The sequence below is a fragment of the Patella vulgata genome, chromosome 3, assembly GCF_932274485.2.
Source record: "Patella vulgata chromosome 3, xgPatVulg1.2, whole genome shotgun sequence".
NCBI classification, from domain to species: domain Eukaryota; kingdom Metazoa; phylum Mollusca; class Gastropoda; family Patellidae; genus Patella; species Patella vulgata.
Genome location: NC_065881.2, coordinates 65673514 through 65700767, shown reverse-complemented (window position 1 = coordinate 65700767; position 27254 = coordinate 65673514). Strand labels below are relative to the sequence as shown.

At 33.7% G+C, this 27254-nt stretch overlaps 1 protein-coding gene across 3 annotated transcripts in view; it reads right to left on the bottom strand.

Moving 5' to 3' along the window:
- LOC126816890 (ras-related protein Rab-27A) overlaps window positions 1-27254 on the bottom strand; it is a 63274-nt gene that overhangs the window by 25532 nt on the left and 10488 nt on the right. The window contains exon 2 of one of the 3 annotated variants that reach the window (XM_050543690.2): window positions 18667-18879. In XM_050543690.2, the coding sequence (XP_050399647.1) occupies window positions 18667-18676 (10 nt within the window). In that variant the 5' untranslated portion in view covers window positions 18677-18879. Of the gene's footprint in view, window positions 1-1211; window positions 1244-17880; window positions 18060-18666; window positions 18880-27254 lie in introns of those variants that run through there. The other 2 variants (XM_050543691.2, XM_050543689.2) reach the window with 2 other exon arrangements.

Here is a 27254-nt window from a genome sequence, read left to right as displayed (position 1 = left end):
ACTTTTCCAGAAAATGTTGTTAAGTTATAATAATTCCTCTTTTAATGTGGACCTGGGAACTATATTTGAACATATCTGTATAAGTATCATCCAAGCAATACAACATTTCACTGAAATGCATCATGTAGTTTAATAGAAGAAGTCAAAAGGGTTAAATTTGGTTGAAATCCATCAAGCGGTTCTGAAGTAAAAAAATTAAAAGATAGATTGCCAGGCAACGAAACATACGCCCACAACAACTAAGTCGTCCAGGCAGTCAACAAGTGTTGTCGCATATTTTTCTTTTGTCAGTAATGTGAGCATTTACAACACATGAAATCTGATTACAAGTAATTAATAAGCCATGAAGTAATTATCAGAAAACATTAGAATTTGTTTCTACTGTTTGTCTTGTGACCTTAAACAATTTATATTAACTTTAACCTCTAGAACATCCACAAGAATTTTCAAAGTGATCAAATGCTTTAACTCTTGGAAATCGTTGAAAATGAATAGGATTCTTTGTCTCATGACCTTAAACATGTGTATAAGTTTAAAGTCAATCAGATATTAACTTTAGCCTCAAGAGCATCCACAAGATATTTTAAAGCGATCAAGGACCATAATTCTGGAAGTAATCATCTGAAATTGTTGAAAATCAATAGGCTTCTGGGTCTCATGACCTTAAACACTTTGTATAAATTTAAAGTCAATCGGATATTAACTTTAGCCTCTAGAGCAGACGGACGGATGTGACGACAATATATGACCACATTTCAACGTGGGCGTATAAAAAGGTGATTGTGATGTACCAAGACGGGTAAGGAATAAGGGATATGACATAAGCCTGACCGGTTGAAAATAGTTTATTTGTTTACATCTGAAATGTATGTATGTGAATATATATTGTGGATGATTATGGATTTATCTTGGGGTAAAATTCACCTACAACTTAAATTGTTTTTAAAAAAAGTATCAGAAATTTATTCAAGTCATAACATTATTCTTGTATTATAGTTTTTTAATGTTTCAATGACATTTTCAATTCAAGTTCATTTAAATTTGATTTTCTAATTCAATTTCCTTTACCAACAAATAAAATTTACATATGAAATCCAAATAAAACTAATACATGTAAAACAAAAATAACCATCACCAAATTAATTTCATTAAAAGAATTCAAAATCCACAAATTCAGGCAAATAAATTAGAATAATCACGAATCAACTTACCAAAGTACTCATTCATTAGGCTATTAGCAATACTGAATGGGAAAACAAATCTTTTAAGATATCACTTTCGATAACGATTTTCTATAGGAAACCTCTACTAAATATTGCACAAGACAAATTACAGTAAAAGGTTGTGCAGTAAGAAAATACAATGAGAATACTGATTACAGTAATTTGCACCCACATTACAATCTGATATTTTATTACAAGTAACATAATACTACGAAAGCCCAGAAGGCTCATTCCAAATTCCAAATTCTAAATGCGAAATTCAAAATTCCAAATGCGAAATTCAAAAGTCATGTCTTACCAATCAAATGAATCAAATAGCAAATTGGCAGCCCCCTCAATTAAACAAATTAGAATTTAAATAAATTGTAATTTTACACAACTAATTACTGTAATTAGTGCTAGTTTACCTATCTGATGCCTGGGCCGGATAGATACCCGTTCCAAATTATTAGGGTTTCACACTGCGTAGCCAGTGTGAAACACTGTTGTTTTTGTTCGGATTATTATTTTTATTATTATTATTATTATTTTTCCATTTGAGCATATCTCAGAAACTACTTGTCGGATCGATTCGATGTCTTCGGTTTTACTGGAAAAGTGGGTTTGACTTAAATTTTAAAGCTATTTCCAACATTCTGCGACAATGCGAAATGTCCGAAATCGCCGAAGTTGTCATTTTTCCATATTTTGCCGTAATGTTATCAATAATTGTCGGATTGTAATATTTGATACATTTTGACATAGCCAGAGACAAGGCACATAGCGAAGGTTCTTTGAGATATTAGGCGCCAAATTTTGAAAATTTAAATTTTTACAAAAAACTTTTTTTATTAATGAATATTTTTATGTGGTATTTTACCAAGGGTTAAAGGGTCATCTGATTTGACAAAAAATGTCAAAATTTTTTGTCACCGTATTTTTCCTTGGTCCCCATTGGCTAATTCAGTTTTTCAGTCCTGGATTAATTATTTATTGTTCGATTTGTATAAAACAAAGTTCATATGTTCCGCGGTCCAAAATAGACGATTTTCTACAAGTCCCTTTTCAAGATTTTTGGTCTATAAAAGTGGCAATTATTATTCAATTTACATAAAATTTTCTCCATGTGATGCCTTATGCCATTTCTGAATTCATAAAACTAATTTAACATTTTCATTATCACCGGAATTAATGTACTTTTGTCAGTATCACTTACATGTAACAAATGTATACAATGAATTGATATTGCTGGATTTGGTTGATTCTGCGTACATTTTATTTGATGTGTGCAATGCTTATGTAGGAACCTGTTTAATGGTTTCATCGGTACCGGTAGTGACATATGTTCAAGGGTAACAGGGTACCGGTGAAACCCGTCATTACTGCGTCGCAGTTCTAGTTAGATTTGAAATTGCAAATCCCAAATGTGAAATTCCAAATTCCAAATTCAACATAATCACGTGACATTACAAACATCATGGCTGCTGCAGAGAAGATAATACGCCCACAGCAGCTAAATCGTCCGGGCAGTCAACAAGACTTGTCGCATATTTTTACTTTTTGCGGTAATGAAACATTTATAATACACTAAAATCTGATTAATAGTAACAACTCGTTAAGTAATTATCAGAAAATCATTAGAATTTGTTTGATTTTTATAAAGTTCTGCCCCATGCTAATGTTTAGTATACGAAACATTTAATATCATGGATTTAGCTGTTCAAGTTATCAAAATTCAATGAAAATCAATATACTTGTTCGTCTCATGACCTTAAACTCTTCTGAAGTCAAGCCGTGATAACTTTAACCTCTAGAGCGTCACAAGATTTTTCAAAGTGATCAAGGGCCATAACTTTGGCAGTAATCATCGGAAATCGTTGAAAATCATTAGACTTTTTTCTTTCATGACCTTAAACACTGTGTATAAATTTAAAATCAATCGGATATTAACTTTAGCCTCTAGAGCGTCCACAAGATTTTTTGAAGTGATCAAGGGCCATAACTCTGGCAGTCATTATTCGAAATCGCTGAAAATCAAAAGACTTCTTTGTCTCATGACCTTGAACACTGTGTATTAATTTAAAGTCAGTCGAATATTAACTTTGGCCTCTAGGGCGTCCACAAGATTTTTTTAAGTGATCAAGGGCGATAACTCTGGCAGTAATAATCGGAAATAGCTGAAAATCAACAGGTTTCTTCGTCTCACGACCTTAAACACTGTGTATAAATTTAAAGTCAATCGGATATTAACTTTAGCCTCTTGTGCGTCCACAAGCAATTGTAGACGCTGGACGGATGGGCGGACGGGGGCGACGACAATATACGACCACATTATACGATCGCATTTGGAATTTGGAATTTCGCATTTGGAATTTGGAATGAGTCTTCTGGGCTTTCGTATAGGTAAACTAGCACCAATTAGTTGTGTAAAATTACAATTTATTTAAATTCTAATTTGTTTAATTGAGGGGAGATGCCAATTTGCTATTTTATTGGTAAAACATGAATTTTGCATTTGGAATTTGGAATGAGCCTTCTGGGCTTTCGTATAATACTTATATAGTTATTTCTGTCTAAATGTTTACAGGTTGACAGAAACTAACAGAGTATCTTCTTGAAACATTTTTATTTGGAAACAAAATTGGAAAATTTCCACTTTTGGATAATACTGGTCCCTTAATATACACCAAAGGTTGCCAGGCCACAATAGATATCCTTCCTGAACAGACTATACCAATAACAGAATTTAAATTTATTTTTTATACCATACTTCTTCACAAATCTTGTTATCTAATGTTGAAATACAATTAAAGAAAAACACTATAGGTCTACCTCATAAATCAATGTAAATATATGATCATATAATAAAGGATTCTCTAGAACTACAAATCAACTTAATATTGAATTATTTAAAGATATATTATGGTGTATATATGGTTTCCATGCCTCCTGCAACAATAGTTTGACCAGACTGAGTCCAATAATTACTTCCACAGTTGTCCCATATAATAGTCAATAAACTAGATGACCGTTTATTGTACATGTAGCCTATATGATAGTTTATTTCTATTAGGAATAAATAATACCAGTCTAGGTCAACAAGCATAGTTAAAGTTACATGAATACAGGTCATTAATTCCTTAAACTGGTTACCCTTGAATCTAGTGCAAAAGCTAATTACAGTCCTCTCTCTCTCCCCTTTTGCATGTTGTTTTTGGTGTAGAATCCAAGAAGGGGGTTTGAATATACATTTTCTGCCAGGTTTTGGTCATTAATCATGATTTAAGGCAGAATTATAAGAGAGTTAAGAGGTTGGTTACCTTGAAATGTAGGGCGAACAGTTGCATGTTTACTTATATGCTACTTCCAGTTTGTTTATCAAGATTTCCATACATGCATTTGAGTAAGAGGTAGCCATATGATCTTTAATGATCTTTAAGGGGCATTTAGTAATTATCAGTGGTCTCACTGATCCTTCATATGCACTCTAGCTGCCTTTGATCATGTTGTTTTCATGCCTTTGACCTTGTTGTTGTCATGCATGGTTTCTGATTTGTTGTTATTGCTTGTCCATATATAATTGCCCTACACACTTGTTACTGTACATGTACTTACTTGAAAACGTTGAGAGAATACTATTCGAAACGTCGCCTAAATAAATCAGTAATTGTTCTTCCATAAGTATGTGTTATAGTTTAGGTTCCCACATGTTGCTCCATATGTGGTAGAAAGTGCCCAACCCCAAATCTTTTTTGAGAAAAGTCAAAGAAAATTAACATTTAGAGTCAATGGGGAAATTTTTTGTGTCTACTGCAGCCATATCGTATCTTGTTTATATCTACAATAAATTCAGTAAACTTAGATATTTCGTTTTTATATCCAGGGTATATTGTGAAGGGCTAGAAATAAGACAATTAGTGCTCTTACGGTTAGGACTTTTTGTTATTCGAATAGCCGTAGCTATTAACCGGTTAGTAACCGTTAACCGTATGGTATCAATTTTAAACATAAAACAGAGCTTGTCAGGAGGTGCGAGTCATTACTCGTGCGCACGCTATACTCGCCTAGACATGTACAATTCTTTAATGAGAATTTAAACTACCTTAGGCCGTAGTAATTTATTTACCTAGTTAACTTGGTTCATTTGAAACATTTTTTAATTCAATATAACAATAATATACAAAACAATACTCTGTTTCCCTTCGTACGATTACACAATGTTACTAAGAATAGAATAAAGTAAATTGGAAGGCGTCTATTGATTGTACAATAAAGAAATAATTCCTCGCTTGCAAGTAGAATTTTTATGATTGGTTAATTTAACAAAAAACCAAAGTAAATTCTTGCGAGAAATTACGAGATATGAAACGTGTTGAATGTCGTAACGAATCTAGTATAATGTCATTTTCTAGCCTTTATGATTATATTTTGAATGGTGGTTACGTTTTGAAGTAAATAATAAACAAGGTAGAATATAGTTAGAAATGCCGAGAAGTATTTAGATTGGATTAACAATAGCTAAAGTCAGAACGTTGACTTTGCCGTATGACTACGACGAGTGCTATTAATAGTATTATTTTTTAGCAGTCGACATCGTAGGACGACTGTTACATTCTAAGATTTTCAAACATCAAAATGACAACGGGCAAGTTTTGTTATAAAGAGGAATATAATCAGACACAACTCTGTGTAATGGGGGACATCTCCGAATAACCGTACCGTTGAATTCAAACCGTTTAACCGTCCAGTTCTAACCGTTTACGGCTATCCGACTAGTCATAGGAGCACTAAAGACAATAGTATGAATATTCCATGGCACCATCTCAAGATTTCTGACAACACAGGAAAATTCTATGTAGTGTTTTAGAGAAGAAGCTCATCTACCATGACTACCTCACAATGTTATCACTATCCCCATCAGGGCTGCCGACAACCAGTATCGCAGCGCAATTTGCGATACATATTTTGTCCGTTGCTAATCAAAAATTAAAATCTAAAGTTTTTGATTCGCAGTAACTGCGAATCATTAATATGCCTGTCATTTTGGATATTAACACAAGGATAATACACATTTGAAGACTAGAAGGCTTTCTGAACACTTTCAACGTGTATAAAATATTGAATAAAATTTTATAAACAAAACTAAATTCTCTGAGTGACATTTTCTACTCGAACTACCCAGACACAATTCATTATACGGTACTATATAATACAGGGACATAACTCTATGAATAGGGACTATTAAACCGGAAATAGGGAATCAAGTAGTACCACTCACGTTGCGAGACATCAAGTAATTATATCATATTCATTTTGAAAGAAATAAATCCAGTGTATCCCCCACGTATTGTAAATAAAATATAAAAAAATAAATATATGTTAACGTATTGTAAAATGATAAATCAAAGTAAAAATTCCCGTAAAATATCGTGTGTGTCTAGTTAATCGAAGTGCGCCCGATTTAACAAAAATAGCAATACACGATAAAAAGCAGACGAAATTGTTTTCTAACGATGATTTCTAACGTAACAAAAAATAACAATTAAAATGATTGCGGCTTCGGAAGTCACTGTTAAGAATTGGCTTCAGACATAAGACCTAACTAAATGTCTACATCACATTCACAAACTGTCACAAGTACTTGTGGCAGTGCTAAAAAAATCTAAGAATAGTAAGAATGGAATCTAATCATATTTGTTATGAGCTAAAGTAATATCTTCTTATTTAGGTGTTTTATGTTGAAACTGAAAAACTGCTAATCAATTTTTAAATTTGCTAATCAAATTTGGCAAGATTGGACTTTTTGATTAGCAGTGCTGCTAATCAACTGTGAAAAATTACCGACAGCCCTGATCCCCATGGTTTTATACATGTAAAAATCATCTATGAAAATTCACACAATAAAACGTAAAATGAGAAACCATTTATTTTGTCAAAAAAAAAACAAGAACAGACTGATTGGAAAGCTTCTTCTTGCTGAGCACATTTTTCCGTAAGAATTCCAGAAGACAAGACAGTTACAAAAATTTTTTTTTTCCTTGAATTTGCAAAATGTATGATTCACAAAACCAAACAAAATAGTCTAATCCTGTTATATCATTCTTTTAGGATTACACTCCATATTGCAATCAATATACCAGTACAATGTCTTAACAGTATTATCTTTTTTGCATGCAACTAGATGCAAGTTGATTCAGAATTCAACTACAGCATTTACAAGAAAATTTAATCAGTTCCTTTAAATAAACATGTATGCACTTTTTTCTATTTCAATCATGAATTACTATTCGTGCTTAAAATCTTCAATGGATTAACTTCAATTAAGACAACTTTATTTTCATTCCAATAAGCAGAGACAATCTTTATTACTTGTCTCTCGAGGCTAAGAAGACATCAAATTACAAAACAGAGCTATCGTTCCATGGCAAATTGACCATACTTAGTGTCAGAGAAAAGCCAATCTGCGTGGTTTTAATTCTTCTTTTGTATTGAGACAATTCAAGGACATTTATAAACATTTTCTTCATTCTTGTCACAGGATTCAGTTTTAAGTAGAGATGGAAATTCAGACTAGTGCCCATAGGAAATCATCAATCAGTTTTGACATCCCAGAGCTTCTCAAAGAAATGAGAAAGATCTCTTGTTTATTGATAAATTAATGAGTCAATAAGAAGGTAAAACGAACAAAATGTAATGCCAAATAAATTCACTGTTAAATAAAAATTACTAACAATTGAAACAAATAAAAGAAATTTGGTGTAATTTTTACTCACTTTTGGTTGAATAGTATTCCATTTTAAAGTTCTATATTTCTCCTATAGATTTCAACTGTATACAGATACTAAACTTTGGAATATTTTGCAATTGAGTTTAAATGATACTTTCACTCAGATACAACTGAAACTGTGGCATCATTTTTTTCTATGACACTGGAATTTGGAAGCAATTATAAATTTCAAATCTACACATTTTCATACAGAAAACTCATTATGTGTCAAGTGGCTATATAAAGGAGAAACATGAAGATTTGACAAATAAAGACTGAAGGACAGAAAAGATGTGACAATATTAGTTTATGTATATCCCATAGGAACACTTTACTTTGTTCCACACTTTGCTCAAATCCATTAAGCAACATAGAAACCATTGTGCTGAGAAGATCTGACAGCTTATTAATGGACAAAGTGATTCCTATATTTTAAGATTGTTGCCACTTATTTACATACCATGCACCAATTTCTAAATACATAAAATCAGATGTGTCAACGCATACTGAATAGAACAAAATTACATATTTGAATCCTTTATCATATTTTTAACTAAAGACACATGAATGTGAAATAAGATAACATTGGTTAAAAAGGATGTGCGCAAAATAACAAATTTGCTAAAAATAATGAGTACCGGTAGGCTTACAGCCTTACTTTATTATCACAGGGATGCAATGTACCACTTCTAATCATCCAATGCGTCACATTTGGCCATCTCTGTGCTAGCAGATCATTATTATCATTAGTAGTATTATTATTACAGCATATTTATAGTGCGCCCTTTCATATAACATGTTCAAGGGCACTTTACAAAGTGACAATGTAATCATAAATAAACAACAAGATTATGGACATGTTAACGATTGTATACAGAGTCAGTTAAAAGCCTGATTAAATAAATGTGTTCTAAGTTGTTTTTTAAAAGAATATAGAGATGTACAACATCTTAAACTAAATGGTAGATTATTCCATAAAACAGGTGCTTGATAACTAAAAGAGCGCTGACCATAAGGGACTATTGAACAGTTTTTGGCTTTAAAAGTAGTTTATCTGATGTACGTAATGTTCGGCCAGGTGTATAAAGTTCTAAAAGATCTGAGAGGTAAACAGAAGCTAAATTATTTAAACATTTAAAAGTAAGTAATAAAATCTTAAAATCAATTCGATATTTAACAGGTAACCAGTGTAAATTATATAAAACAGGAGTTATGTAGTCACATTTCTTAGTTAAAGTAACAAGTCTAGCTGCAGTATTCTGTACTTTTTGTAATTTATCTATAAGCTTTAAAGGTAAACCAACTAAAAGTGAATTAAAGTTATCTAATCGAGAAGAGACCAGAGAATTAACAAGTAATTTAGTGGCCTCTACAGTTACAAATTTGCGTATTTTACCTATATTTCTGATATTAAAATAGCACAATTTACAAATATTATTTACTTGAGCTCCCATAAGCATAAAACTATCAAAGATTGCACCAATATTACGAGCAGAATAAGATGAAAATATATCACAATTACCAATTACAACAGGGGGGTTATCATGTGCAAATTTACATAATTGATGCCTTGAGCCTAATAACAAATACACATATTCGGTTTTATCATCCTTCAATTTTAGAAAGTTCTTTGACATCCATTTTCTAATTTCACTAATACAGTTCTCAAGTTGCAATTTTGATAAATTGAAAGAAAATGGACAATTAGGTGTAAATGAAATATATAATTGAGTATCATCGGCATACAAATGAAAGCTGAGGCCATATTTTCTGACAATATCACCTAATGGTGATGTATAGAGGGTAAATAAAATCGGACCAAGAACAGAACCTTGAGGAACCCCAGATGACAAAACAGATTCAGATGACGATTTACAATTAACTAAAATACACTGTTTTCTACCCACAAGATAGCTTTCTAAAAGATTTAAAGCAGAGCCACAAATACCAAATTTAAATTGAAGTCTACGTAGAAGAATGGAAGATAAATCTAATAAAATTAAAAATTTACATGTTCTATTATCAATTTCCATTAAAATATCATTTGAAACCCGGGTTAAAGCTGTTTCAGTACTGTGAAATTGTTCATAAGCACGTTGAAATGGCTCATACAAACAGTTATCATCTAGATGGGCCTTTATCTGAGAAGCAATACATTTCTCCAATATTTTAGAAGTAAAACTTAAGTTAGAAGAAGGTCTGTAATTTTTAAAAACATTAGGATCCAGTGTAGACTTTTTAATTAAAGGGGTAACATAAGCTTGTTTGAAAATGTTGGGAATAGTAGAGGATGATATACAAGAATTAAAGATACATTATGGGAGATAAGATAAAGAGATGGCAGTTCTCGCTATAATAGTTAAAAACTAGATAGTGTAAAGGTAATTTGCTAAAAATTTCAGTCAAATTGATCCACTATGAGCCGAGAAAGAAGCAAGTGAAATTTTTGCATAGTCTCGGTCATCATTACTAAAATCATTAATATAAACAGCATAGTCTCGATTATCCACTTTTTCTGATTTAATTATCAACGGCCGTTAGCGGCATATAGGAATCTAATCCAGCCAACATCGAAGGCTAGCCTTGACATCGAGAGTTTATTATGGTCTGGATAAGTTAATTAATGTCTAATTGATAATTTAGATAACATTTCAGGCCTAAAGAAAGACTTGTAATAAGCAGATTTTGCTCTTGCATAATGCATGTTTAATAATATTGGTAAAAACTGGAATAACTTCAGCTAGACAGTCCTAAAATAATCATATTCAAATCAAATATCTATGAATATATACTTATCATTGCAAGTAGTAATAGTATTGTAAACTAGTATTGTTCTCACAAGATAGAAGTATCAGCATTATCATAAATAAATAAGTAAAGTGGTATCAGGTATTTTAGAGAAAGTAAGCATATCCTGTCTCGTCTTGGCTCCCTCTCTTACTCATAACTAATGGGAGCTATAGTTATACTGAGGGAATTAAAAAGCACTGCTCCAGTCAGACATGTCACTAATAATTATATGGCAGATTGCGATTTCTATCATGTCAAATCTCTATGGAAAAGTCTTGATTCACTAACAGTGCCGTTAATTATTTACCAGAGACAGAAATGTTACTGAATATTTGTTCATGGTAAATCCAAATTGAAAGTGCAGCTAAACTGAAATCAAATCAGCTATATACATCCACATTTCCATGTGGGTGTTTAAAAATGGTCAGAGAAGATAATTCTTAGCACAGAATTAATATATCAATGACAGATTATGCAAGGATTTTGTCACAAACAGAATATTCAATATTAGGGTTTACATTTATATTGCTAAATAACGTTTGCTAAATCATGAAATGACCACTGTTTACTACTGAATTAGTCCACAAGTCTCAGGCTTTAACAACTAACAAATAACGCGACAAGATGTTACACTTTGGTGGTAACATATATCCTTACCATTACATATACCCCAATGAACCCAACACAAGAATGGAATTTAACAGAACCATCTAAACTGTTTTAATTTACATGAAGTATTTTCATTTAAACCTTTTTGGACTAATTGCTGACCATCTGCCGATTTATATCTCAATATGAACATAACCTACTAGACAAACATTTGCCTAATATATCAACAAACATCAATGAAAACCTTATCTGCCTATATTTGGATTCCAAAGATTAATCTTTGCTACAGAAATTGATCCAATTTTATCAATAGTTTTATCATCCTGACCTTTCTCACAAGTCGAAATACTGGAGAATTCAAATTTCTAATTACTATTAGATTTCTATTTACCATGTATTTTATTAAATTTTTCCTCTGCTACATATCTTAATGTTGGACTTGTTTAATAATCTTGACTATAAATTTACCATATAGTGGCAAGCAAATCAAGTTCTGGTATATTTCATTATTGGTTCTTAGTCACTGTCTCAAAGTTACCGAGTTGATAATGAAAAATGTTTCAAGATTGTTTCATCCATCGAATATCAAATCCATTAACCATCAATTTCCATTCTGTATATATTTGAGACTGTATATAAAATGGAATGGAATGGGGTTTGATGTCTCATCAACAAAATACTTCGGTTATTTTGAGATTTGAAAAATCCAATGGTTTTTCTTGGGCCACAAAACTGACATTGAAGTCGAGCAACCAGTGTTCTCCCAACTAACTTTTCCATGTCTTAGTTGACTGTGTATACAATATGAGAGAGAGACAAATGGGGTTTAATGTCCGCTTGACACAAACTAGGTCATTTTGGGACTAACATATGGTTTAATTATATTTCAATAATTCGCTTGCGCGTAGGGGTCTTTAGCAGTGGAAGGAAACTGGAGGACCCGGAGAAAACCCATGAGGCTGGACAGGCGACCCTACTCCTTGTCACGTACAACCAGGGATTCGAAATCACGCCAATTGACTCAATGACAGGTATGATGATAAAGCACACGCGTGCTAACCATTCGCCATCCAACCCCCCATGTACAATATGAACATGCACAACAATAAGAATGAGTACAAATTGTATTCTAGGTATTATCATAAATAACTATATACTATGTGCAATAAAATACAATTACCTATATCTCCTAGCTGAACAATATTCTATCATCTTTCATAACACATATTTTTATAATTAATAATGAGGATTCTAACATTTATGTAAGCGGTCAAGAAGTTATATATGAGGTGAGTGAAATCGATTTCTACTATTACTAGTCCCCAATATAAAACGTATACAACTTTGAGATGCTGTAGATGCTGTAATTCTGAGATGCTGCACTGTAGAGATAAAATTTCCTGTGTGAGGACTGGTAGTGTTTGAATGGGTCTACAGATTGAAGTTTTGTAACTCTAGCAAACTACATTGTGTAATTGAGTTGTATGTTGTACCAATTGAATAACGTCCTATTACACATGATGACAGCTTTATGTATAATTGAATAAACACCAAAGCAAGAATTCCTGAATGTCTTACATTACATTACTCTCATGATCAATTTCATGTTGGCATGAACGTTCATGTCTCTGCATAAAGATTTGGACAAAAAATTAAGACCAATATTGCATGCTGTAAAGTAAAATTCTAAAAATCTCAAATATTACATATCTAACTTAAAATCCATTCTTAATATAGTAACATTCCATGTACAGAAATGGAATAAGAGACCTTTCAATAGGATGGTACATGCATAGGCGTACGAGCTCGGGGGGGCTGGGGGGGGGGCGGCCGCCCACCCATTTTGGGCACCAAATGCTGGGAAAATTTGGGCACACAATTGTACTTTGTAAAAGTTGTATAAAAAAATATTGTGTTCTTGAATGCGTCCAATTTAACAGCAAATTTAAATTCAGAGTGTCTATAGTTAGGCAATTAAATAGAAATCTTAAGACTCGAACCCTCTAATGTTTGGAGTACAGTAAGCCACGAATTACAGTTACATAAACAACTGTTTTTAGTTGTGTATATTACAAGTGAATAAAATTTAGTTCTCTTTTATTGATGATTTAGAAATTAAGAACTTATTCATCGCAAAAGAGATATTATGATTATTATGTAACATATGTGACATATAAAGTATTAATAGGGTTCATAAATCAAGGGGAGCAATTCTAAGAGTAATTCTGGAAAATTGTTCAAAATATAACTGTATTTTAAAATGATTCAATCACATTGACTGTGAAATGTAAACCAGGGTTCATAAACCTAGGGTTGTAACTCCTGGAATAATCATTCAATATCAATAGATGCCTTCCTTTTAATAAGCTGAACAACCAATTAAAATATTAAAATGATCCTATGATTTCTGTTGTCTCCAGAGTGATACCAAGAAAGAGATAATGAAATTTAAGACAGACTTGTGGACAGGGGAGAGAGAGAGAGAGAGAGAGAGAGAGAGAAATGGGGTTTAACGTCCACTCGACACAAACTAGGGGTCTTTAGCAGTGGGAGGAAACTGGAGGACCCAGAGAAAACCCACGAGGTTGGACAGGCGACCCTACTCCTTGTCACATACAACCTTGTGGATAGGGTGACAACACTATATGAAATGTGGGCATATAATAAAATGGGTCAATTTAAAATCCAAAATTAAGTACATGTATGCCTATTTATGATTAAATAAATGTCACGGGTTTGCAGCAGATGTTCCATTTGAATGTGATTATAAAATATCTCTCTTAGGATTAACTTTATGACTATGTGTCCTCTGTTAAAATATTTAAGTTTAAAATCAAAAACATCATACAAGAATAAGTTTTCAGATGCATGCACATTAGACATTTTTGTGGACATTTTAACCCAAAATATACTTCTAAAACATGTGTTTTAGGCCACACTCTTTGGAATTACATGTCAATAAGGCAATTGTGTTATTTGCGTAAAAACTGTTAAGCAGAGAAGTACACAGAAAATTGTTCATGATTTGCTACTTATCACTATATTAAAAATGTCCAGTCTACTCACGAAAAGCACCTATATTTGATCTTACGTACATGTTTTCTTGCATGTACATTCACAGATTTGTATACTGTTTAATGCACATATAAATGGAAAAATCAATAGTTTCTCCGAACATTTATAGCTAGAATTAATTTCTGAGACTTACAACACATGATCAGCTAACTGATTAGATAATTATACCACCATATTCATATACTAGACTTAACTTTCCTCTCCCCAATTCATCATGTTGTATCTAATAAGTTATATCCTTTCAAAATACAATAACATACACAGAAATCATGCCTAAAGACATTTTTCAGTCCAAACTCCCAAGTCAAGCAAATATTTATTTCACTATTTGAAAGATATTAATATTTTCTGTAAGGTGTCCACAAGAAAATCAATACGCTTCTTCATTTTATGAACACAAACAATGAGTATCAATTTGAAGTCCTTGTAAACTAGAGCATCTACAAAGAAATCAATAGGCTTCTTTATCTCATTACCATGAGCTCTGTGCATAAATTTCAAGTCAATTCAGATAACTTTAGGCTCTAGAGCAGTGATTCTCAACCAGTGTGATGCGGCACATAGGTGTGCCACGCGATCTTCCTAAGTGTGCCGCAAAATTTTGAACAGCACACTAAGAAAATTTCTCACTAAAGAAGCCAGCTATTTAACTGATGAAATTTGAAACACTGCAATAAAGTATGTTCTTTATTTAGTTTGAGTCATTCTATGTGTCTACGGTTGTATGTCGTCTATGACTTGCCATGTTTTTATTTTGCAAAATTCAAATATTTTTCATATATATTTAACCAGGTGTGTCGCTATTTTTTCATGTGTTCCAAGGTGTGCCGTTGGCTAAAAAAGGTTGAGAACCACTGCTCTAGAGCTTCCACAAGATTTTCGAGATTGATCAAGGGCCATAACTCTCCCAGTAATTATGAGAAATCAAGCATCTTATTTATCTCATGACAACAGACAGACAGTGATGATGCCAACATATGACCACATTTTAATATCTGTGTATAAAAAGATACAGGTGCTGTATTATACAATTAATCCAGCTTCTGAAATGAAATGAAATGCAATGGGGTTTAACGTCCTACTGTTCTGCTCCTATACTGGGCTAATGAAGACGGGCATACGCCATACAGTGTGCTATGAGGGAAATTTTGCCCGGGCACTGGCACTATTGCCTACTCTTATATCGAATTCCAACTGCCAAGGGATCTTTTATGTGCATTCCAATGTATACAGGGACTTTGTTTTTTGTCTCATCCGAAGGACTAGACAGCTGTCCGTTCTGCACCATTGACAAGGGGAAACCACGTCGGAAAATTAGGATGAACTTTCTAGGCCAATGCAGGGATCGAACACCCGACCTCCAGGCTAGCGAGCCAGCGTCTTAACCACCTAGCCACCGTGGCTCCCCTCGAGCTTCTGAAAATTCAGAAGTATTTCATAAAAATATATATCATAATCAAACAAATATATAAGTATTCAATCAATATAAACAATTTATTTTATTTCATCAGGTCATATTTTTTTTGTGTACACAGATTCTGATTTCATACCTTAATCAATTGGCATGAATGATTTGATCAGCAGACTGCAATCCGAGTTTCCAGTTTGCAGTCATTCTATTAATCTCACAGGAAATACTGTCTAGCCTATGTCTTGTTTTATATTGATGGTTACAGAAATTGATTTCAGCCTATTGTTGATACAATTTATCCCCAACCATTCTTCATCTTCATCAACTAACTAAACAATTATAAGCTATCAGATACAAGATTACAACTCACAGTCATTACCAACAGAATAAACAGGGGAGATCAGCCATTAATGTTTGAGGTCATTCATGAAAATAATAGATGATTTATATATATTACCATCATGTCCAAAGTCAAGTAAATATTTATTTCCCTTAAAAGATATTAAAATTTTTTCTGGCTATTTGAAATTTGTGTATCAAATCATAGCTAATCTTAAACTATACTGGCTTTTGTTTACATGTGTCACTTTTCTTAAAATGTATTATCGCTTAAACTTTTACAGCATTGATGATTGTTAAGAAAAGAACGGCATGAAATGTTGAGCAATATGGTTCTAACTAATATAGTTCTACTGACCAACAATGATCCTATCCCAAAACATTACTGGTACCACATTTCAAAGGTGTATCTATTGTCCATCCAAGTATGGCTGCTTTAATTTGGACTAAACACAAAATTGTTAATTTCAAGGATTTTATGTATTGCTTTACTTTGGAGGATGCCAATCTGCCTTGATGAAAATACCATGTCGACAGATAATTTCAGTTTTAACATGTAATCAATTTTTGAGATCCATCGTCATCACAGTAAGGCAATTAAAATTTGTAAACAAGTTCATTTGTGCGTAATCTGTCAAAACAAAAGATAGGTTGCCAGGCAACGAAACATACGCCAACAGCAGCTAAATCGTCCGGTAGTCAGTAATGAAACTTTAAAATCTGATTAAGAGTAACAACTCATTAAGTAATTATCAGAAAATCATTAGAATTTGTTTGGTTTTTATAAAGTTCTGCCCCATGCTAACATTTAGTATACGAAATATTTATTATCATGGATTTAGCTGTTCAAGTTATCAAAATTCATTGAAAATCAATATACTTGTTCGTTTCATGACCTTAAACACTGTGTATAAATTTAAAGTCAATCGGATATTAACTTTAGCCTCTAGAGCGTCCACAAGATTTTTTGAAGTGATCAAGGGCCATAACTCTGGCAGTAATTATCCGAAATCAATAGGCTTCTTCGTCTTATAACCTTAAACAATTTAAAGTCAATCAGATATTAACTTTAGCCTCTAGAGCTTGTGGACACCAGAGCGATAGGGCAACACGATATACGACCACATTTCAATGTGGGCATATAAAAACTGATCCTATAGCGCTTTCCCCATCACTTATCAAATTCGCCCAATCAAATTCTTAATTCTGATGTAACATTACTCAAAATGTAGTCTGTATCACCTCTTGATGGTTAATATTTAAGAGCAATATAATAAGAGTGTAAGCCAAGGTCTAGTATTGAATGGACTTTCCAATCCTTCAGATGATGGTACCCTGTTCTTACTAGGTAGGAATACACATACAATGTACCTCAACCGATATAATGTTGGGATGCAGGTACAAATAGAATGACTGAAAATACAAAACTATCCAAATACAATGTATTGGAAAAGACCCCAAATCCTGAGAAACTTCTGGAACGGAGAGTACCCGAATTGAGAGCCACCTTATTTTTCTGATTGTAACTGACTAACATCTACCAAAAATAGTTATCACTAGACCAAGAAGAAATTTGAGCAATGTGATTACTGAAATTTTAACAAGTCTGCATTCAGAACACTTCAGTTTTAGCCGCAAGTTAAATGATGTTTATCCTTGTCAGTAATTATCTGAGATAAAATAAATACCTGGATTAAACTACAAAGAATAGTCACAGCAAACTATTCAAATCTTACTGCCTTGGGGTCCTTTAACCACAACAACATAACAAACTTCAATAATTATGTGTTGGGAGTCCCACTAAAACCTTACAAAAACATTTGCTGTTGCAATATCAGCCATTATAAAACACAGCAGCCTATGTACGCATGTGATGTTGCACATAAACCACGAACAAAGAACCAAATATTTATATAGGCGTAACATCTTTAAAGTTATGTTTAGTATACCACACTGATAAGTTTATCATACTTGGGTAGTATATGAAACGGATATGCATGACAGAAGTTTCCATTCATAATATATGATGTCTGGATGTTAGCCAACCAAGTGTCAAGTTTCTATACTGTGTAAAAATTGTCCTTTTATTCACTGTGTATCATTTATTAGACCTTTTTCTACAGTAATCTTTAAATATCCCTTTCATGCAACACCGCCAATAACAAAGATATGCAATATAAGACACGCAAAATCCGGTTTAAATACGTAATTGAAACATGCAATCTAAGTAAAAATACATATACAGTTACATCCTACTTGAAAAACGTGTATACAAATACTTACATGAATATACAATGTACATGTAAACTGCTGTCCTTGTAAGTCATCTACAACTTACTAGAATCTCAATCCATTACAAAACATATTTCAATAATACACTTATATCGGTATATACATCCACTATTCTTCCAGATCAAAGAAGTTAAAATAATTTCAGAGCTAGTGAACAAAAATAATCAATAAAATATACTTACTAGTGAACATGCAGCTTCAGATAATCAATAATGCAATTACATTCAATCCTTCTGGATCACACTGTTCTAACCTCTAGTATCCCTTGCCACCATATTGTCACCATACTACCATCACTACTGTCAAACTGAGTTCAAAACCTATTATCACAATCAAGCTCCACAATGGCAGACAGCTTGTTTTCTGCTGACCTTATCACTGTATGGGTATATGAGCTACCAATATAAAAATACATTCATCTATAAATCATTGGCTAAAATATTAATGTCTGTTGTTTTGTTATGTAATGGGTATTACTACATAAAAAAAGCTGAAATGATTAATTTCAAATGAGAATTAACACTGCGACTCTACTCAACTCTGGTTACTATGGCATTACTACCATTAATGTAACATTTTTTGTAAACCAGCCCTGCGATAGGGTACATGAATACAGCTTGTTAGTGTATCAGTAGTTCTGTACCATGCAAGTCCACAACGTTGTAAAATAATATCACCGTTTTATTGATCCTAATATTGGATGAGCATCTAATTTAGGCCATTAGGGAAAGATAAGTCCCTAATTATATCTAGAAAATCATTTCTTCTATTAGATGTCTAATCCCAAATGCATGTCACACAAAATCATTTCCTGAAGCAACATTACGCCATTTATTAACAAGAATTCATGACGCTCTGTTCAAACGACAAGATTCATTCAATATTTTTTTAATGATTGTCTTTCTTGTTTGAAGCAATATGGGCAAGGATTTAAATGAATGTACTTTCAACGAAGAAGTACACAAATTCTGTGGTAATTATGAAAGAAATCTCTGGTATAATTTTACATAATATTAAGTCAATTGCTAAGATTTATGTTTTAGGATATGCTTTACGAAACAAAAATATCTTTCAATAAAGCAAGAAATTTTTTTTAATCAAAAAAATCCATCGTAAACAAGGCTGTCACATTTTTATTCTTTTAAAATTTATCTAAACATTCTCCATTGATGATATGATGAAAAGTTGCTGGCAAGAGATTTACTGAATTATTCAAATTCCTCCAAATCTATACTAATATTTGTGACTGTGGTTTGCCTGTCTGTTCAGGGTCAGTGGCTATACAAGGGCTATCCATAGGCTGAAATTTGGTATATAGGGGCAGCTTTTACCAGCGAGTAATAATGGCCTGGTGACGTTGACCTACCGCTTCCAATGTGGGAGTTACAGCCGTTACAGGATGATTCTGTCTACTTCTGTTTTTGTTATTTGACATCAATGGCCAATAGAATTATAAGTACATGTACATCTGTAACCCCAAAGCTACACACTTGCCAGGAGTCATTTAAATGGTAGGCCATTGGATGTTGACTGAGAATGGACAGAGGTCGTAAAATGTGTTAAATTGTCAATTACATTAGATGGAATTCAAAGGGGACACACCACTATCCAGGCAAATTTAACTATTTTTTTTATCACTGTTGAACAAATTGGATGGAATTCTTAACAATATTAAATCCCAGGCATTAAAATAACGATTTTAGTTGCATCTGACACAAGAGCATCGCTAACGCAGCAATATACGTCCACATTCCTGTTTTGTTTGATATGGTCCAGTTTGCATTGAGGGTCTGTGAAATAAAACTGGGTTGTAGGACTGCTATCAGTTTAACACTTCGTTCACATTAACAGAACACAATTTTTATTTTAAAACAATCGATGTCTTTATTCTAAAAGCATGACGTTTCGAATAGGTATGCAAAGTTTCAAAAGGATCTGTTAAGAATTGCGGTCTGTAGGCAAAACACAGGACACACAAACGTTAGGCGTGGCTCTGTCCCAAGGGGTCGAGCATGCACCAAAAATAATAATAGAGGTCGGCCTTAGGATTAAGGAATAAGTATAAAAAGTAGCCTTAGGCTATAAGGAATAAGTATAAAAAAGTTTTCAAGATGATCGATTAAGAAATGCGGTCTGCAAGTGACACACAGACATAAAAAAAGAAAATGGGCGTAGCTCTGCCCCTGGGTGTTGGGTATTCACCACTAATAATAGGGATGTTCCTTAGGATAGAAGGAATATGTATGCTAGGTTTCAAGGTGATACGATAAGAAATGCGATCTGTAGATGACAAACAAATAAATAAATATAAGGGATGGGCGTGGCTCTGCCCCTGGCGGTCGGGCATGCACCAAAAACAATAGGGATCATCGTTAGGGTATAAGCAATTCATATGAAATTTTTTCAAGACGATTGATTAAGAATTGTGGCCTGTAGGTGACACACAGACATAAAAAGAAAAGAAAATGGGCGTGGCTCTGCCCCTGGGGGTAAAAAAACAATAGGGATGATCGTTAGGGTATAAGCAATTCATATGAAAAAATTTCAAGACGATTGATTAAGAATTGTGGCCTGTAGGCGACACACAGACATAAAAAAGAAAATGGGCGTGGCTTTGCCCCTGGGGGTTGGGCATGCACCCAAAACGATAGGGATGTTCCTTAGGGTACAAAGAATAAGTATGCAAAGTTTCAAGATGATACGTTAAGAAATGTGGCCTGTAGACGACAAACAAACAAATACAAAAAATGGGCGTGGCTCTGCCCCGGGGAGGCTTGCATGCACCAAAAACAATAGGGATCATCCTTAGGGTATAAGGAATAAGTATGTAAAGTTGATACGTTAAGAAATGCGGTCTGTAGATGACAAACAAATAAATAAATATAAGGAATGGGCGTGGTTCTGCCTCTGGGGGTCGGGCATGCACCAAAAACAATAGGGATCATACTTAGGGTATAAGCAATTCATATGAAAATTTTTCAAGACGATTGATTAAGAATTGTGGCCTATAGGCGACACACAGACATAAAAAGAAAAGAAAATGGACGTGGGTCTGCCCCTGGGGTCGGGCATGCACCCCAAACGATAGGGATGTTCCTTGGGGTACAAAGAATAAGTATACATAGTTTCAAGATGATACGTTAAGAAATGCGGTCTGTAGATGACAAACAAATAAATAAATATAAGGAATTGGCGTGGCTCTGCCCCTGGGGGTCGGGCATGCACCAAAAACAATAGGGATCATACTTAGGGTATAAGCAATTCATATGAAAAATTTTCAAGACGATTGATTAAGAATTGTGGCCTATAGGCGACACACAGACATACAAAGAAAAGAAAGTGGGCGTGGCTCTGCCCCTTGGGGTCGGGCATGCACCCCAAACGATAGGGATGTTCCTTAGGGTACAAAGAATAAGTATGCATAGTTTCAAGATTATTAGTTAAGAAATGTGGCCTGTAGACGACAAACAAACAAATACTAGAAATGGGCGTGGCTCTGCCCCGGGGGGTCGGGCATGCACCAAAAACAATAGGGATCTTCCTTGGGGTATAAGGAATAAGTATACCAAGTTTGAAGAAAATCCATGAAGAATTGCGCCCTGTAGGCGAACCACAGACACACACACACACACACACACACACACACACATACATACATACACACACACACAGACAGGGGCGACGGCATAATACGTTCACATTATGAATGTGGACGTATAAAAATGGCTGGCACCACTGAATTAGTACCAAAATTCATTTATTTTAAACGTTCTTTAACTAGTTCATGACATTCTGAACTTTTTCAGAGATGTTTTAATAAATCAATTATTAATGAAATCAATAGAAAAGACAAATCTGTACTAGACAGGCTTGTTAACGCCAGTTGATCGGTGTCTAGAACAAAGCAACAGCATTTCGACAGTTTGGGATTGAAAGTTACCAGGTAAACTACCACAAGAACAAATAACCAAATTAAATAACTTAATCACCAAAATCTATTACAGATTAAAGAGACTGACAGAATTTTACACCTCAAATCTTGTTCATATGGGATAAATCATCCATTTAATTTGTTGAAACAATACATATTTGTAAAGAAATTCAAATTATTTTTTAATTATGTAAAAAGTATTTTTCTTTGAATATATAAGTGAGAGCGGGAACAGCAACAAAAAGGCAGCAGAGACTAGACAAGTCGGTGAATCTGAGTAGTAGGATGATCAAAAGCTGACGCAGGTGGATTTTTTAATCATCTAATATACAAGTACAAATTTACATTTAATCAGTCGACTTGGATTTCTTCAACCATATCATTAGATTAACAAGCCAACAGTGAGGCTGATGTCCCCCGCCGAAATAGGAAAATAATTAGAGGACACATATAAATTTATCACAAATTATCTTTTACAAAGTATTGAACAATCAAACAGTATATCTTTACTTATAGTCTAAGCATACAATGTTTTTGATGGAATAATTATAGCATATTAAGGGGAAAACATGCTCTATGCCTACAGATCTAGAGTTTGGTTGTATCAACGGGTCTATTTTCCATCTTGCTGCAAGTTGTGCAAAGTTCACTGTTTTCTTTCTGTCATTAAATGTCAATTCATTATTGCATACTACATATTTAATTAATTTATAATAGTTTCTTTTTCAATTTGTTTTTTCCATTTATTTGTTTATTTACCTTGCCTATATTCATTGTATTGGATTGTATTGGAATTGCTCAATTGATGCTTTTATGAACCCATTTTAATAGTTCCCTGCTTTCTTCGAAAGGCGGGGGACAATCAAAGTAGGAGAGTTATTGTTTTCCAAAGTCTCGACCAATCAAATTGCGTATCGCTCTGCTTACCCTGAGCAGAAAATGCTCATTATCAAACTTAGTCAAGGTATTACTGTAATGAAACTATACACCAAGTTTCATCAATCTCACTTAATTAGAACTAAAGTTATCGTGTCCCAAAGCATCAACCAATCAAATTGCTTATCTCTGCTTACCCTAAGCGGAAAATGCTCATCTTCGAACTCCATCAAGGCATTGACCTAATCAACACATACACCAAGTTTGAACATTCTAGCTCAATTAGGAAGAGAGTTATCGTGCCCCAAAGTATCAACCAATCAAATTGCTTATCTCTGCTTACCCTAAGCGGAAAATGCTCATCTTCGAACTCCATCAAGGCATTGACCTAATAAACACATACACCAAGTTTGAACATTCTAGCTCAATTAAAAGTTATCGTGTCCCAAAGCATCAACCAATCAAATTGCTTATCTCTGCTTACCCTAAGCGGAAAATGCTCATCTTCGAACTCCATCAAGGCATTGACCTAATCAACACATACACCAAGTTTGAACATTCTAGCCCAATTAGGAAGAGAGTTATCGTGTCCCAAAGCATCAACCAATCAAATTGCTTATCTCTGCTTACCCTAAGCGGAAAATGCTCATCTTCGAACTCCATCAAGGCATTGACCTAATAAACACATACACCAAGTTTGAACATTCTAGCTCAATTAGGAAGAGAGTTATTGTGTCCCAAAAAGTGTGACGGACAGACAGACGGACAGACAGACAGACAGACAGACAGACGAACCCATTTTAATAGTCCCCTGCTTTCTTCGAAAGGCGGGGGACAAAAACTTGTAAAAAAATAAAATGATTATCAATTCAATGCTTTTATCTTTTTAATCCTCTTATTTAAAGTTACATTAGTTAAGTGTTTAATGAAGAGTTGGCCATTCTTGCTATAATAATTCAAAAATAGATGATAAAAAAAGAAAATGTTGAAATTTTAGTCAAATTACTTTGTATTGAACTGAATTGTCACTGTTGGAAGTTTTGACAAGAAAAAGGCATCAATAATGACAATTGTGTCTGCACCATCTATGAAAATTATCAACAAATGTATATATAGTAACACTATACTTATAGAAAGACGTCCAATTAGCCATATGCACATGTAACAATTTAATTATCAAATGGATATAAGGCTTTATATAATTTATAGTACAATGTAGTTATAATACATGTACTTAATTAATATACCCTTATAGATAACATTTGTTTCACAAGCTAGTTCATACATATTTCAACATGATAATTACATGTAGCAAGATGGACTGTTTCACAAAGTGACATAAACATGTACACATTTAAGTCTATTTTATTGAATCTTTGTGTAACTTTAAATAAGATAGGTTGCCAGGCAACGAAACATACGGCCACAGCAGCTAAATCGTCCGGGCAGTCAACAAGTGTTGTCGCATATTTTTACTTCTTTCGGTAATGAAACATTTATAATACACTAAAATCTGATTAAGAGTAACAACTCATGAAGTAATTATCAGAAAACCATTAGAATTTGTTTGGTCTTTATAAAGTTCAGTATACAACGTTTAGTATACAAAACTTTTAATATCATGGATTTAGCTGTTCAAGTCATAAAAATTCATTGAAAATCAATATACTTGTTCGTCTCAAGCTCTTAAACTCTGTGTATCAATCTGAAGCCAATCGGATGATAACTTTAGCCTCTACAGCGTCACAAGATTTTTCAAAGTGATCAAGGGCCATAACTGTGACAGTAATTATCGAAATTTCACTGAAAATGAATAGACTTCTTTGTCTCATGGCCTTAAACACTGTGTATAAATTTGAAGTCAATCGGATATTGACTTTAGCCTCTAGAGCGTCCACAAGCAATTGTGGACGCCGGACCGACGGACGGATGGGGGCGATGACAATATACGACCACATTTCAATGTGGGCGTATAAAAACTAGACAGCGTTCTCAAAATTATGGCCCCTGATTGTACAAAAAATCACATCTTTAGCTTGTGGACCCTCACGAAGATTGTTGACCCTCTATATAAGTCACAATTTTGATTTGGATGAAATTGTTGATGTTCAGGCGTTTCAGACCATAACTTCTTGGATTATGGACCCTGTGGGTAGAGTAAGACGCTGGCTCACAATAAATTAAAGAGATGTAACTCTAATTATTCAAACAAACAATATTTACATGCAAATACTTTGAGGAAAATTAAGACAAGAGAATGGGAAAAAACATGTAATGCATCGCTCTCACTTAATTATTAGAACTAAAGTTATTGTGTCCCAAAGCATCAACCAATCAAATTGCTTATCTCTGCTTACCCTAAGCAGAAAATGCTCATCTTCGAACTCCATCAAGGCATTGACCTAATAAACACCTACACCAAGTTTGAACATTCTAGGTCAATTAGAAGGAGGGTTATTGTGTGTGTGTCCCAAAAAGTGTGTCGGACAGACAGACGGATGGACAGACAGGCGGACGAACACATTTTAATAGTCCCCTGCTTTCTTCGAAAGGCGGGGGACAAAAAATAGATGATAACAAATCGCTTGGGTTTTTTTTTTCAACATGATCTCAAATAAGGACACAGAGATATGTATTTCCACATTGTATATTTTTGAATACAATAATGCATTATATTAAGCCACATGATGACTAGTCACTAGCCATCTTGAAAAAATTAATCGTAAGTGATGACTAAAATGAACCTTATAACACATTTATTTTCCCCTCGAAGACATACATTAAACTATTAGTCGCAAATTTGTGACTTGTTAGAGAATATGTTTCTCTTTATTACCATGACCTCTTATTAGTGGACCAGAAAATGTCATGTTAGTGGATAACCAAGTAGATCGAAATACTGAAGTTTCAGTCTGTTACTATTAGGCCCACTACCAATATGTGTCATTATCAAAAGGAACCAAGATCTTTATGATAACCAGCGGCTGCCAGGTAGGATATGACCACATTTTGCAAGAGATGGAATGGATAGAGAATAAGCTAAAAACAAACACGATTTTTTGTTCAATCAGGGGCAATAATCCAGAAAGTTATAGTCCAAAATGCACAAATATCAAAAGGGACTGAGATCTTTGAAACAAAGTGTTTTTTAAGTTTCATCAAAATTGGATAAAAATTGTGACCTCTAGAGGGTCAACTACCTTCGTATTATATACTTTTACACAATTTACGTACAAAGATCAGCCATTTCCATTTCAATTTTCCCCAAAATTCAAATTCAACCTTCATTATGGTGGAATGGTGATATATCTAAACAATTTTTAAAATCGGAAAAAAAAATGTGACCTTGAGAGAATCCGTAAGCTAAAAATCTGTTTTTTTCGAAGAATCAGGGGCCATAATCCGGGAAGTTATGTTTGAATATGCGCGATTATCAAAAGGAACCAAGATCTTAGTGTGTAACGGTGATATATTCAGAGTTTTTTTTATAAATCGGATAAAAATTGTGACCTCTACATTTTGTACAATCAAGGGCCATAATTCTGGTAGCTACGATCCGATATGCGCAAATATTGACAGGAACCAAGATCTGTGGGTTATAACATGTATTTCCAGTTTCATCAAAATCGGATCAAAATTGTGACCTCTAGAGGGTCCACAACCATGATATACTAGATGAAGTTACGATCCGATATGCACAAATATCAACAGTAACCAAGATCTTTGGGTTATAAACATGCATTTCAAGTTTTATCAAAATCAAATCCAAATTCTGACCTCTAGAGGGTCCACAACCTTGATACCAGATGTTTACACTATTTGTGGAGTGGGGCGGCCATTTTGTCGGGCAGTTTTCGTCTGATTTTCATGAAATTCAACTCAACCAACAATACAGCGCAAAGGTGATATATTCGAACGTTTTTTAAATCAGATAATAATTGTGACCTCTAGAGGAACCAAAAG